The 15,414-nt window shown below is 39.1% G+C and overlaps 1 protein-coding gene across 1 annotated transcript; it reads right to left on the bottom strand.

The window, feature by feature from the left end:
* Positions 1 to 7,753: 7,753 nt before the first annotated feature.
* LOC121776380 (pentatricopeptide repeat-containing protein At5g46100-like) lies at positions 7,754 to 9,554 on the bottom strand. The gene has a single exon (XM_042173551.1). The coding sequence runs from the start codon at positions 9,326 to 9,328 to the stop codon at positions 7,895 to 7,897; it is 1,434 nt and encodes a 477-aa protein (XP_042029485.1). The 5' UTR covers positions 9,329 to 9,554; the 3' UTR covers positions 7,754 to 7,894.
* Positions 9,555 to 15,414: the final 5,860 nt, after the last annotated feature.

The raw sequence follows: 15,414 nt of genomic DNA, 5'->3' as shown, positions 1-15,414 counted from the left end.
TTAAATCCTTAAATTTCCTATACATATAATTTTACTCCCTTTCATTTACATTCTTGGATCCGTCCCTAATTTGGTGGGGGTCGCCTTTTATTAAATAGACACAACACAAAATGATGGCCTTCTCCCCACAATCAGTTGTCATTTTATTAGCTTATTTTATCAATTTTATATCGCTAGTTGGTCAATTTTTAAAACTTAATTAATTTATAATATTTTACTACATGAAAAAAGAATGATCGTACAACTATAAAGCCATTCTGTGAGGAAACGAAATAGTACTACTAACTCCAAGTTGTGAAAATACTATTTATATTTAGTAATTAATTAGTGGTTTCCCAATCACTAATGATCTTATTAGTCTATTAGAGTCTCTAACTACCTAAAAACATATAATGATGCATGATCATTATGACTTTGACTCGTTCGAGTCTCACAAAATTTCATGTAAGTACATCATATATTAAATGTTATGTTGTTCTTTCTAAAATCCATATTGTTTACGAGTATAATTAAATCATCCCTAATCTAGATTGTTATATGACAAGATTTGTTGGCCGAACACTACTACATTTATTTGTTATTTTTGCAGATTCGCACATTGAGTACTTAAAATTAAGTCCCTTGACTTGAATAGTTTCAATTACTATTAATTATTTAGATGCAAATAAAATGTAAGCAGCACATTGAGATAAGCCCCTATTCTTTCACGCATTTTATTTTGATAATTAGTTGAACAAACATATGATAAATCTCTAATGTATCATTCCTAACCTTCTAATAAAAAGTTTTTGTTAAAAGTCAAGATTACGAACATTTGACAATCTCAATTAAAAAAATTAAATAAACTCATACCCACTACAGTTTATTAGATAAAAATTTAATTAGAATCTTTGGTGAGAATTGTTGAACAACTTAGTAAATATAACGTGCTTAATAATCACAATGAGTTAAAATAATGTAACTTTTTTAGAGAATCAATGATTAAAGTATGATACATCATCTTTCATATAAAAAAATACATATTTTGTCATTTTAGGATATCTGTCTATTTTTAGTAACTGGAGCTCGCACTTCACTAACTTATACACTCTCATTCTATTACAAAATTAATGTTTACAAAAATATACTCTAATAAATCTTTTTTTGGAGTTGTAGCTCATAGTACAACAACTTTGCCAAAACTATTCGAGATTGGATTAACTCCTTTTTTCGTATGACATCCATTGTCTAGAATGGGCGTTGCACCGCGATTCCATATACTCTCTCTGTCCCATTAGAAATGAAACGTTTTCCTTTTTGGTTGTCCCATTAAAAATGAAACGTTTTTTAAATGGAAACAACACTATCTCTTACTTTACTCTCTCTTGATTAATTCATAAAATAACATTGCATAAAATTCCGTGTTGGAAACCAAATGTTTTATATTTATTGGAATGGAGGGAGTATACTTTTTCTTTGATCTAGTATTGTGCGTGAGAATCGCTCATGCCCGTCAATATGGAAACTTGGCATTGGGCTTATTTTCTAAATATGGTCTGTTTAGACCTTGGGCACATTTAACCAATTGAATATTTAAATTGGATTGGGCTCAAAACACAGCCCAAGTAAAAATGGGTTTATTTCATAAATTTTATTTTATTATTTTTAAAACATCAATTATCCTCCATTTATCATTAAAATTTATCTCGAAACAATTGCCTAATACTCGTGTAGAAGTGAAAATATATTAATGATTCACCTTTTATCATTATATATATATAATGTCATATGGTTAGCGTTTCAAATGTAATGGTAATTCCATATAAAGTATGCTCATAAAAAATCGTTAACCATAATTAATCTGAAAGATCCGTCACCAAGCAAAAGCCCCACATTTTAATAATTAGTAAACATTTATAAACTTTGCGTCCCAGCAATATATATAACTGAAATTTAAATTGAATGACTATCATATACAATTTTTTACGTAATATATATCAACACGAAAACAAATATTGTCATTGTGATCTTGCAACTCACATTCCCAAAAATGGCAATTTTAGTTGTCAAGACGATAAAATGCAACTCAATTGATATGACACTTGAAAGTTGAAAGGAGTTTAACCTGATTTCAATCTCTAAAATTTGTCAAATTTACTCGAAAATTATCTTTGAATAAGAAAAAGAAATCGAAAAAAGTATGATAATCTTTCCACTAATTTTTTTTCTATCCACTCTTGCTTTCTCCTCCAATCCATAATATGGATGATGAAGTAGAAATGATCACACGCTTATAAATGGAAAATCTTTATTGACTATGTTTAAAAAACCCCAAAAAGGGCATGCAAAGACCTCACTCAAAGTTAAGCTTGGACACTGAAATCCAATTAAAGAAACTGCATTAACTCAAACAAACCTCATGAAAAAAGGAAGAAAAAAAACGGTGGTGTGTTTAATCCGTGATCGTTTGATACGATGTTGATCGTATCGAGACAACGATCGACGGCGAGAGAGCTCGGCGATCAAATTCAGGCTGCACGCGGAGGTCTCCTCCGTCGGACAGTTCGTCAGTTTGTTGAGAGAAAAATAAAGAGAACGCAAATTGGGAAAATTTCTTATCATTCATTCATTAATTAAAATGTGTTGACAAGTTCCTTTTTATATCTAGGACCTAGGGCGGTTCAACCTACCTATCTCTCGGGAAAGAACCACAAAGAAAACCCGAGATAGAGCTTATAAGTACGCTCGACACTTTGTTCATATTACATTATATTTGTACTAAATAACTAAAGAAAACCATAACTAACCATAATCATCTAATGAACAGCAAAGTCGTGAAAATGAGTTGACGGCCTCCGTGTGCGACGAGCTCTGTTGTGACTATCAATCTGGTCGACGGCTGCATGAAGATGGGTTGCTGCTGTGGAACTCTTATCAACTCCCCCCCCCCCGATAGGATCATCCTTGTCCTCAAGGATAAATGGAGGAAAAGTCGGGGAATTGTCTATCGAATCAGACCACTGAAACAACCCTTGTTCAACCGGCTGTCCGTGTTGCATCACCATGCGACGTTCCTGCAACCTTATCAATTTGACAACAGGTCGCGACATGAAAAACTCTTCAGGAAGTGGTGCCACAGCCTGCGACGCAGAATCTGCCGAGAATTGGGACAAAACGTGAAGGGCAGTAGGAGGCAATTCTTTTGGAAATTCATCCTGGAGGCCAGGCTGGTCTATAGGCTGATCTGCTGGAATTTCAGCAAGATTTAAAAAATCCAGCTCGTCCATATGTGAAATCAACATCGTCAAAGCAGCCGACATTCGGTGCGGCAAAGTTGAAAGGCTACGAAGGACGACAAGAGCATCATCACGGAAGAACTCCATAGTCCGGGCCGAATAATCATGTGTGACACATCCCAATGATTCCAACCATTCCATACCCAATATGATATCCGGACCATGAAATGCCAAAATATATAAATCAATGAGAAATATATGGCCTTGTAGATCGACAACCGTCTCCTCGCTGACATGAGAACAAACTAAGGATTCACCATTACCGACATAAACACGAAAAGGTTTAATCTTCGTCAAAGAAAGACTTAGCTTTTCGGCGATGCACGGATGTATAAAATCATGGGAGCTTCCGTTGTCAATTAGAATATTCACAGCAGATTTGTGGATTGTTCCCACAAAATTAAAAGACTTCAGGTGTTGTCGGCCTTCGACGGCATTCAAGTGAGATAGATCCGCTGTGATATCATTATCATCCGTCTCTAATTCAACCACATCATCTTCGTCAGCATCGACGCCCATGTAAGCCAAAAAATTATGGTTACACACATGACCCGTGGCCCACTTGTCTTCACAATACCAGCATAACCCGCGACGAGATCGATCTGCCTTCTCCGATGCAGAAAGGTGCATCACCGGTAGTTTGACGAGCTCTCGGAATCTGCCACCCGAAGGCCGTGGACCTTGAGAAGAAGAAGATGTAATTGGGTTTGGGTTAGGAGAGGTGCTGTATGTAGTCCTCGGTTCACGCGGAATCCATTGTTGATGCTGATAATTAGAGGTTGACGGTTGATGCTCCGGACGACATGCCGATAATTCCTTGGCCAAGGCAAAAGCTGCAGCAAGTGTAGCAGGGCGATGTAACTTGACCTCCCGTTGCAATGGTTGTTTAAGACCAGCGATATAAATGGGAAGAAGAATATAATCCGGGACGCCGGAGAGCTTATTCTGCAATCTCTCAAACTCAAGCTGATAATCCGACACCGTGCCGGTTTGACACAATTTTGCGATTAAGCCAATGTAACTTTCATAACAGTCCGGATCGAAACGATAACGTACGTCGGATAGAAAGTCTTGCCAAGTAACAAAATCATTATTAGAGCAATAATGTTTTATCCATTCGGAGGCCGGCGGGTCGAATAATGGGACGACATAGTGCAACCTGTTTGTATCCGGCATCATCAGATGATCGAAATAATATTGGATTTTGAAAATCCAATTTGCTGTGTCAGTACCGTCAAAACGGGGAGGATCCAGACGAACACCTCTGTGTTGATCATGACTTCCGCGAGGCTGTCGATCTGCCGAGGGATACCAACAAGAAGTAGGCCGAGGGCCGACCATTGGTGAAGAAAACGGGCGGTCGACGATCGTCGTTGGGCCGTACTGCGAATGCACCTGATTAGTTGGTAGCGTGTGTGGATGATAAGGTCGAGCATGAGCATATGGATCAGAGCCGTACATTGGAGGAGAGTTGTATTGGAGAGGCAGTTGTGGTAGTACGAATCCAGTATGTGGAGGTTGTGAAGATGTAGTTACTTGTTGGTAGTGGGAAAGAGGAGTTGTGGACGGTTGTGGAGGAAATTGAAACCCACTAACTGCTGAATTGGGCGGTTGCTGAATCGGATGAGGGTGGAGAACCGCTGCGGAGAGTGGAATAGCATATGGTGGATCAGGATCGGGCCGGGGAGGAACACGATGGTCTATTGGCCGGTGTTCAGATGCAGCCAATCTTGACTCCAATCTTGCAAACGAGGACATAATCCACTCCCACTGACCGGTGGACATGACCTCCGAGGCAGGAGCGGCCACCGTCGGCATGTTCGGATCAGGCCGAACAACATCAGTTTGCGGCAACCCGAGCTGTTCCCGGCTGGGAATAATAGGTATGTCATTGGGATTGGTAGCCATGAGAACGTCAATGAAAGCACCAGATGATACGATGTTGATCGTATCGAGACAAGGATCGACGGCGAGAGAGCTCGGCGATCAAATTCAGGCTGCACGCGGAGGTCTCCTCCGTCGGACAGTTCGTCAGTTTGTTGAGAGAAAAATAAAGAGAACGCAAATTGGGAAAATTTCTTATCATTCATTCATTAATTAAAATGTGTTGACAAGTTCCCTTTTTATATCTAGGACCTAGGGCGGTTCAACCTACCTATCTCTCGGGAAAGAACCACAAAGAAAACCCGAGATAGAGCTTATAAGTACGCTCGACACTTTGTTCATATTACATTATATTTGTACTAAATAACTAAAGAAAACCATAACTAACCATAATCATCTAATGAACAGCAAAGTCGTGAAAATGAGTTGACGGCCTCCGTGTGCGACGAGCTCTGTTGTGACTATCAATCTGGTCGACGGCTGCATGAAGATGGGTTGCTGCTGTGGAACTCTTATCATCGTTTTTGTTCCTTGCAAGGCAAAAAATCCTAGCAAATTGGATTTCCTTCCCTTCCAATCCTCACCTTCGTAGGCATGGAAAGGAATAACAGAAGAAGTAAATTAGTAGGCATGGAAATTAGGACATCTTCGTCTAAAGAAATCATGGAGGACGAAGAAGAGAAGGCATCGTTACTTTCAAACAAAGGGCTGCCGGAAGTAGACAGAAACCTCATCCAACAAGCCATCAGCCAGACCTCCTCCCCACCGGCTCGGCCGCCCTCTGCTTCCAGGTGATGTGAATTTCTGTCATCATCTAATCATACGCAGTAAACAAATTTCATATACATTTATTTATAACCGTTATTACGTACTATTGAACATTTAAGTGCAACAAATACAATTCACTAAATTGTTGTGAAATTTGTTTCTACTGTTTTGATCAAATTCTGTAAGTGAATACATTACTTTCGGTAATACATTGAAGAACATGTAACATATAAGTGCAACAAATACAATTCATTAAATTGTTGTGAAATTTGTTTCTAGTGTTTTGATCAAATTCTGTAAGTGAATACACTACTTTCGGTAATACATTGAAGAACATGTCAATAGGATGCCACAACCTTTAATTAATTTTGCCAAATTGAACTAGTATATTATATAATCTAATAAAAGAATAATACTTACGTTCAAATATATCGTATTATCTGCATTAATTAATCAAAGCCAAATCTTAATTAATAAAAGCCAAATATTCTTGCGCCAATATTCACAGGCCGAGGCAACTGCGACGCGGCAGGCCGGGCCATGACTGCATTGCTCGTGGGGCTTGAAAACTTGCAATAAAACCAAGAAGAAGAATAAACGAGCTCATATTGAAAACAAGGATTATGGAGAATACTCAGAGAATTTTCATTGATTCAAAAAAGCTCAAAGAGCTGTTAGATATAAGCGGCATAGGAAACATCTAGAACTCTACCATAATCCATCTAGTACAAGTTAAAGGAAGATTACAGAGTTGATCATAACAAACTCTGCTAATCTACTTCCTTCTTTAATCCCTTTAATACCACGTCTCTCCAGGTACGTTCGTGGTTCCGCATCTTAGCTGTGAGCATGGGTACAGTCACGAGCCGAGCTCGTGAGGTGTTGGCTTGTGCGATGACAGCTTGTTGAGAGCTGTCGCTTGCTTTTCCTCGTGTACGAACATCTCCACTTTTCTCAAGCAACAAGACTTGGTTGATCAGCCCATCTCCTTCAACACGCTTGATCAAGTCATCGCGCTTGATCACTGATGACTTGATCAAGTCATCGCAAGCTTAACTTGATCATTTCTGCAGCCACTTCTAACAGGCTCTGCGCGTTCTCGTGTGCGCTATTGAGCTTCACGGACAGCTTATCGGACGAGAAGGGGAACGTTTGCTACGGCTTCACGACGTTCAGAGGCATGTGGATCATCGACGGGTCGGCGACTCTTCCGCCGGAGATCGCCACCAAGTATAAGCTGAGGTTTATCGACTTCGCGTACGCGGTGATGTCTTTGGTGGTGTTCGCGGCGGTTGCCATGTTTAATGAGAAAGTGGTGGAGTGCTTGTGGCCGGCGCCGTCGCCGGGGACGAAGGAGGTGGGGATCGGGATGCTTGGAAGTATGTTTTTCGTTGCTTTTCCGATTACGCGACATGGTATTGGCTTTCCCCTCACTTCTACTTCAACGTAATGCCCCTTTCACTCCATATTTTATAGATTCCAAACATAATTAAGTAAAATAAAGGCTAATTAATAACTTTTTTTTATTGACCTTTGTAATTAAGGACACATTATTTTTAGTACTATAATTTTTTGGGCACTTCAAACGGTGAAACTCATCCTTTCGGAATCATTGATAGAATCGAATTAATTTCGCAAAGATTGAATAGTTGCAAACAAGAAACGATATTGGTGTTGCAACAAACACACACATGGAGGAAATCGAAGAACATTCAGGCATTTAGCTTCACCTCAGGCAATTCATCGACCAATTAATGCAGAAACTTAATCACATCGTCGATTAATCCGAAGAAGGGCTGTTTGTCTTTAAAATGCAATCGTACCAATGGCCCAAAAACAACAATCAAGACGTCTTGTCTTACTATGAAACCCTCACATTTAAAATTTCAGTTAACAATCTGTTTACTATAATTAATCTAAGGCAATCTAGCACTAGATGAAAAGTGAAGACATAAAGCTACAGATGATCAGATAGCATTGTTGAGGCCCGTCTCCAACTCATCGATCAGCTTAGCCTTCAGCAACTCTGAAGCTTCACGAACTTTCCTTCTATCCCAGAACCCAACCAACACTTCATTCCATATTTCCTCACCAGGAATGCATCCATCTACAACCATCTCCTCCAGAACCCGAGCAGCCTCGTGCAAATCTCCTTTCTTGCAGCAGAACTGTATAAGAGACTCAAAGGTTCTTGCCTCAACCGATATGCCTCTACTACGCAAGCTCCGGTAGAGAGGAAAAGCTTGGCTATGGCTACTCAAACTACAAAGACCTTGCACCACTCTATTGTGAATTCGAACATGAAGGCCCCAAGTTACTCGATTTGGAGTTATCCCAGAAAGAGACATCTCATCGAGGAAATTAGCAGCTTCGTGGAACTTCCCCACCTCACAGAAGCCATTGATCACTTTCGAATACAATCCTGCATCAGGCTTCAAGTCTTGAAGCTTCATTCTATCAAGAATCTGAACCATTTCTTGGATTTTACCCTCCTTGGAGAGCCCATTTATCAAGGAACTGTAAGTGATGGAGTTTGGAACTAAGCCCTTTCGCGCCATCCTCTCCATTAGCTCGATGGCCTGCAACGAATGCCCATTCTTGCAAAGGCCGTCGATCAGAGAGCTGTAAGTGTACACATTCGGGTCCACACCTTTCCTCTTCATCTCCTTGAAGAGCTCCATTGCATCAGAGAGCTTGTTCGACTGGCACAAGCCGTGTATCATACAGCTGTAGGTGAAGACCGAGGGTGCACACGCGTTCGCCTCCATGTCGATGAGAAGCTCCTTCGCCTCGAGAATCCTGCCGCCTCTACACAGCCCGTTGATCAAGGTTCCATAAGTGTACGAATCGGGAGTGTGGCCTCGCTTAGGCATCTCCTTGAAGATCTTGAAAGCTGAATCCATAGTTCCACTGCTCTTGCAGAGTGCCTTGATCAGAACATTAAGCGAGGGGACGCTTGCCGGAATCCCCTGCTTCCTCATGTAACGGTAAAACGTGAACGCCATTTTCAAGTGGCTTTCGTCGACCAGAATGGTGAAGACTGTAATGTAAGATCTCGCGGTCGGTTCGCATTCGAAGTCCTTCATCTTTCTGAAAATCCTAACGACTTCGAGGGGCTTGTGAACTCTGCCGTATGCCCTGCAGATGGAGAGGAATATATCTTCGTTTGCATTGCAATTCTCTAGCTTCATTCGGGCGAGCATTTCCTCGGCGTGATGGAACTTGTTGGCGGAGAGGAGTCGCCGGATCATGAGGCCGAATGTGGTTTGGTCGTGGCGGAAGCCGTTGGAATATTCCGCGGTGGCTGATTCGAAGACGGAGATTGCTCTGTCCAAGTCTTTCTCTGCTTGCATCAGCCGCTCGACGAGAGACGGCGTGATTTGCTTCGGCCACTTCACCATCGAATTCGTACACTTTTTTTCGGTCAGAGATTTCGTCGAACAGTTTGAAGTCGTTCAGCTCGTACGAAAATTTTCCAGACTATAGCCTCACAAGAAATAAAAAAACCTATTTTTTCAGTAGTTGAACAATGCCGGTGGGCCAGAACGAGAGATCGGGATACTCGGCGACGCTGCTTTTTCAAGCTTTAGTTTTTCCGGTGAGATTTTATTCGGTTGTTGCTTGATATTTTAAGCGGGCTGAACGCTCTACATAGCTGGGCCAAATTTAGACAAAACATCTATATATTACCCCAATATTCGTGGTGCTGGACCAGATCATATGTTTGGGCCACGTTGGGCCGAACCCTCTTCTCAATGGGCTTTTGATATATTTCTCTTAAAAAAGCAATATTTAAATTACAAATTTCAGCTAAATTCTAGTCATTTTTACAAAGATTGAAAATATGACAGTATTAAATTTTAAAATTTTAATTTTTTTTAATCATCTCATTTGCTCCAATTAAGATAAAATCGATATTGATGTGAGAGTCGAAATTGCCCTAATCTTGTGCCCATAATTTTTCTATTCCTCATGCCCAATCTCCCCCTATTTGGATAGTCCTCAATTTAGGTCATATTTCTATCGATTTTAAAAATAAAATATTATGATTTAATGTTATATTTTAAAATTTTACATTGAATAGATTATGACCAAATTTTATTGTTAATATGATTATAATTTCAAAAGGTAAATCATTTGATCGATAAGAGCATCCACTACGCGGCGCGCTGGCGTCCCGCGATCCGTCGCGTTGCAGCTCGCCGAACCGTCCCGCGCCCGTCCCGAGCCCATCTCGCGTCCCGTGCCTACGAGACAAGCGACGGGTTGTCTCGCCACGCGCCCTGGTGACGTGGCGCGCCCCTGCGTCGTGCGTGACGCCCACTCGCCGGCCCGCGAGTGGGCGTCGTCACGTGCTGACGCAATAAATCTTTTTTTTAAATTGAATTTTAAAAAAAATAAAAAAATAAAAAAATTCGAACGGTAATATTACCATTTATTTATTACCATTTTTTATTTTTTAATTAAATTTTTTACTCTATAAATACTCCTAATTCATCCTTATTTCACACACAACTACACATCTATTCTTCCTAAATCATCTCAATTTCCTCTCCAATTTTCATCTAACAACTCATCACAAGATGTCCGGCGACGGCAACTCCGACAGTGGAGGCTCCGGCGGGTAGGATCTCAACGCGTTCGGCGATTGGGAGACCATGATCAACACACTGGGTGGTTCCGGTTCGTCGACGCCGGGCACCCAGGGTTCGGAGACGCCGGGGGGTACCAACCACCCAATTTTGACATAGATGCATATGCTCGTCCCTCCGCCCCGCGGTATTCGCAGGGATTATCCCAGATTCGGGAGGATTTTCCCGTTGATCCCACGCCGGGAGTAGGCCGAGGCGGTGGAGGGGGCCGAGGCGGTGGAAGCTCTAGAGCGGAACCCCAGGCGGGCAAGGAGGAGGAAGAGGAAGAGGATCTAGGCCGGCATCCGTGCAGCAACCTCGAAACGCTGGCGGTGTACAACGCCTGGGTTACCATCTCATACGATCCCATTGTCGGGAATCAACAACCCCAGAAGTGTTTCTGAGAAAAGGTCTGCGAGCTCTACCACCAGATCAAGCCGAAAGGCTCCCGCAAGCGCACATATAAAATGCTCCGCTCTCACTTTGACCGAGTCGACAGACACGTCAAAAAATTCTGCGGCATCTACTCGACCGAAGCGGCGCCACGGGAGCCGACATTCTGAGGGCGGCTTTGCGCGTCTACAACCAGGACACCGGCAAACAATTTAAATTTGTTGATGTTTGGCAGGCTCCCGGTGGGCCGGCGGCTTTGCGCGTCTACAATTCTGAGGGCGGCTTTGCGCGTCTATAACCAGGACACCGGCAACTAGGACGAGGAACGGTGGGCCGGCGGTGTCCACTCCAGCTCGGGCTCAACCTCGAAGCGCACGAAGCACACGGTGAGTGGTCAATACTCATCTGGTGACACCGGTGAGGGAAGCGGCAGACAAGAGAGTGCACCGCATGAGTTTGCGGGTACGGCCAACGATGACGAAGGCGGCTAGAGCGAGGAAGGGCCGAGGCGAATCAAGCCAAACGGGCTCAGGATCGGGCTCGGGGGGAGGCTCGGACACTCTTATGGCGGTGTACATGACCGTCACAATGGCGGACACTTCCCGCTTCTCACCCTCCCAATACGCGGCCTGGTGGAACGGAATTGTGCATATGACAGCACAACTTGGCCTTCCGACTCCCCCTCCACCTCGACCGCCTTCGGGGGATGATTCGCCTACGGAGTAGTTTTTTTTTTCTTTAAATTTGTATTTTAAATTATGTAACGTTTAATTTTTTAGGATTTTAGTTGTGTGTGTTTTTTTAAAAATTTTAAGTTGTAAATTTTTTTTTATGTTGTGTGTTTTTTAATGAAGTGTGTTTGTTTTAATTGAATTGGGTTGGAAATAAAAATGAAAAATGAAATTGAATGAATAGTAATTTAATGGACGATTTAAGGGATGGTTAAGGGACGGAGCGTTGTAGGTTCCGTTCCTTAGTTAAGGGACGGAGTAAAAAAGTACAGTGAAGCCCTCAAATAGTAGTTTAAGAGACGGTTAATAGACGGTGAGAGACAACGGAGTGGATGCTCTAAGGATACTAAGAAATAGGATGGGACGTGTCTTGAACCTCTCGCTTGGCTCGGATAAGATAAGAATGGCCCACTTTCAAATTTATCTCCCCTCATTTCATTTGATCAATAAGGATGATCGATTCATATTTCTATTTCCCATTTAGAAATACAAAAAATAAAAATCTTACACCACTATCCAATTTGTCATGCTCCACTGAATTGGCCATCGGACGAATGCATTCTGATATTTTTAATTGATTTGTGACTGTTAAAATTTGATGAAATAATATTTTAAGAATGTGATATATGGTTGATGTCCTTTTTGTAATTACTAGTGTTACCACATGTGCTATACACATGACAAAAGATTTTTAAATAATAAAGATATATTAATTTAAAATAAAGAATATAGAGTAAATAAGTATAAAAATATATTTACAGATAAAAACTAATTAAAATAAGTATTTGTAATATTATAAACAATTAAAAATATTATAAACAACCACAAAAAGATATTTGTACTTCTCTCAACTCACTCTCAATGAAATATTTCATATTTTAGCAGATAATTGTATATTATTTTAATATTTGATATGAGACATACAAATAAAGAAAAATGTAATACTACTATTTACATAAGAAAAAAAGCAAACTATTTAAACGAATAAATAGTTCACTAGTTTCGATTAACAAAACATAAGTATTCATAAATGCAAACAAAAACATAAGAAAAACAATAACAAACCATTAGTTCATAAGTTTTGAAATTGCAACATAATTGTTTATAACTAAAAACATGTTTTTTTAGAATTAAGTACACATGATAAAAACGAATAAAAAAATCACAATTAATAAATTCATTTTCATCAAAATTAAATTCAAAGTACACGATAATATTTTGTAAATCATAAAAAAGAAATAGAACTCAAAGTGACAAACAAAATTATCTTATATAGTAGTAGAATAAATCAAAATCAACTTAATTATAACAATGTGTAGTTCTAGTAATTTAAATATAAATATATTTATAAATTATATATCTTAAATTAAACACATTTATAAGTTATTTCAACATATTTAATTAAACTAATATATTTACATATAAAATTGTATATTATTAGACACAACAACAATTAATGTTATGCAATATTGTTCTTTGTTTGATAATGATAATAATTTTAGATTTTTGTTAGTAGAAAGACAATTTTCTTTCATTAAATACCATGTTATCAATATCATTTAATTTTTTTAATCTTTTATTAATAGTAAGAAATAAACAGTTAAATATATGAATAAATTAGATCATAGAAATTTAAAATATCCTGAGAAGCCAAGATAAAAAAAATTGGATCATCTAATAATCACATCTTAGTTGACTACTTATTTTCTTATGTTTAATTTCAGACCATGAAATCACTTGATATGCATGATCAAAGATTAAATGCAATTTTTGTATACGAAAAAAAAAAATCTTATTTCCACCATATATACATATAAAAAGTAAATTATCACTTAAAATAAGTGATAACAGTTCATCACTTCAAATTTATACTACACTTTATATCATAAGAAGTCATACAAACTTTATAAATTAAATTTAATTTTAAATATTTATAATTCATCTAATTTCATAATTTATTCTATAAACTTTGTAGTATTGTTTAATTAATTGGAAACTAATTAAAATATATTATAAAATTATATACTACTATTTAAAATATATTAAAATGTTCAATTAAGTAAATATAGGATGAGACAAACCATTTTCACTATATGTGTTGTCATTTAGCTTGATTATTAATATAGAAATAAGTATTGCAATAAAGAATTTCGATTTTCCTCATCATTATTATTTTAATACATATATATATATATATATTTCAATATTTTAACAGTATTAAAAAACATTTAAGTAAGATTCTTAAAAACATTATACTCCCTCCGTCCACAAAAAATAGAACACAGTTTCCTTTTTTGGACGTCCACCAAAATTAGAACACAATCAAAAATGGAAAGTTTTCAACTACACTATAACCCCACACATCATTTTATTTACCACTTATGCCATTAGAATTAAAACTTAATTTTCTATTTAGCCTCATAATTTCTGACTCGTAAACTAATTACCCCAACTAATTAATTACCCCAACCCACCCAATTCCTAAACCTAAATTAATCGTGCCCTATCTAAAATTGAGATTGAAACATCTTCATCTTCGTCTTCATCTACATCTTCATCCTTCACGTCGCTCTCATCCTCCCTCTTCTGCTCGATCCATCTTCTCAATGGAGTCCGAAATGGAAACCGTCGTTCCGGATACACCCCCTAGTCGGCAGCGCAGCCGTAGCCCTCAGCAACGATTCCATCGAAATGTAAATCGAAGTTTGTTTCGAAGACCTGCTGTAAACCCTAGTCACGCTCGTGAACGTTTCGAGTCAGATCCAAACGGTGGTGGTGCCGGAGACGAGTTGGAAACGGTGGTGCAGGAAACGGTCCTTCCGTGCGACGAATTGAACGCGGTGGTGCCGGAGATGAGTCATCTGCTTGACGACTCTGACATGGTGGTGTCGGAGTTGGTGGTGTCGTTTGACGAATCTGAGACATTATCCTCCACATCCGAGACTGTAATCCTTGATTCTCGGCCGAGAACAGTGCGCCCTAAGTCGGATAAAGTTTTCCTCGAACTTCTGGCGATATTTTGTCCGGCAGTTTTGACACTTGATCTCTAATCAGGTGACTATCTTGCTATATCTGTCGATATATTGTCCTTGGTGTGCAATGCTGGTTGTATTTAATGTGTTGCGTCTGAATGTGACTGTCCTATGAATGTGTTACATTTGTTGGATGAATGTTTTGCATTTGTTGGATCATTGTGTTGGGGCAGAATCTGAATTTGAATGTCAATGATGCAATTCTGTATGAATATCTTGTGTTGTCTAATTTAGAAGTCACCCTGTGGAATTACATTTCATTCCATATGTTTGGAGGCTTGCAAATAAGCATCACACTAGTTGACAAACATGTACAAAAAGCTGAGACATTACATGCTTACCAAAATGTACAAAAAACTTTAACTTGACAACCTTACCAAAATGCACAAAAAGCCTACACTTCTAATGCTAACTATATCTGGAAATAGTCATTCAGAAATGACAGATCAATATCGGCACCAGCATCATTTTCAGGCAGCAGTTTCCCAACCGTTAAAGCAGTTTTCCAACCATTAGTGCAATTTCCCAACCGTTAAAGCAGTTTTCCAACCCTGGATACAATTTTCCATTTCCAAAAATGAAAATTTGAAGTTAATTTGTTGAATTTAATTATAGTCATTGATCCTAGTTCCTAATTAAATATACTTGTGTTACCTAACACAATTAAACACTACTAATAATATGGACCCCACATTCCACT

The sequence above is a fragment of the Salvia splendens genome, chromosome 18, assembly GCF_004379255.2.
Source record: "Salvia splendens isolate huo1 chromosome 18, SspV2, whole genome shotgun sequence".
Taxonomy (NCBI): domain Eukaryota; kingdom Viridiplantae; phylum Streptophyta; class Magnoliopsida; order Lamiales; family Lamiaceae; genus Salvia; species Salvia splendens.
Note: the sequence above shows the minus strand (reverse complement) of the source record. Positions and strands in the feature narration are given on the sequence as shown.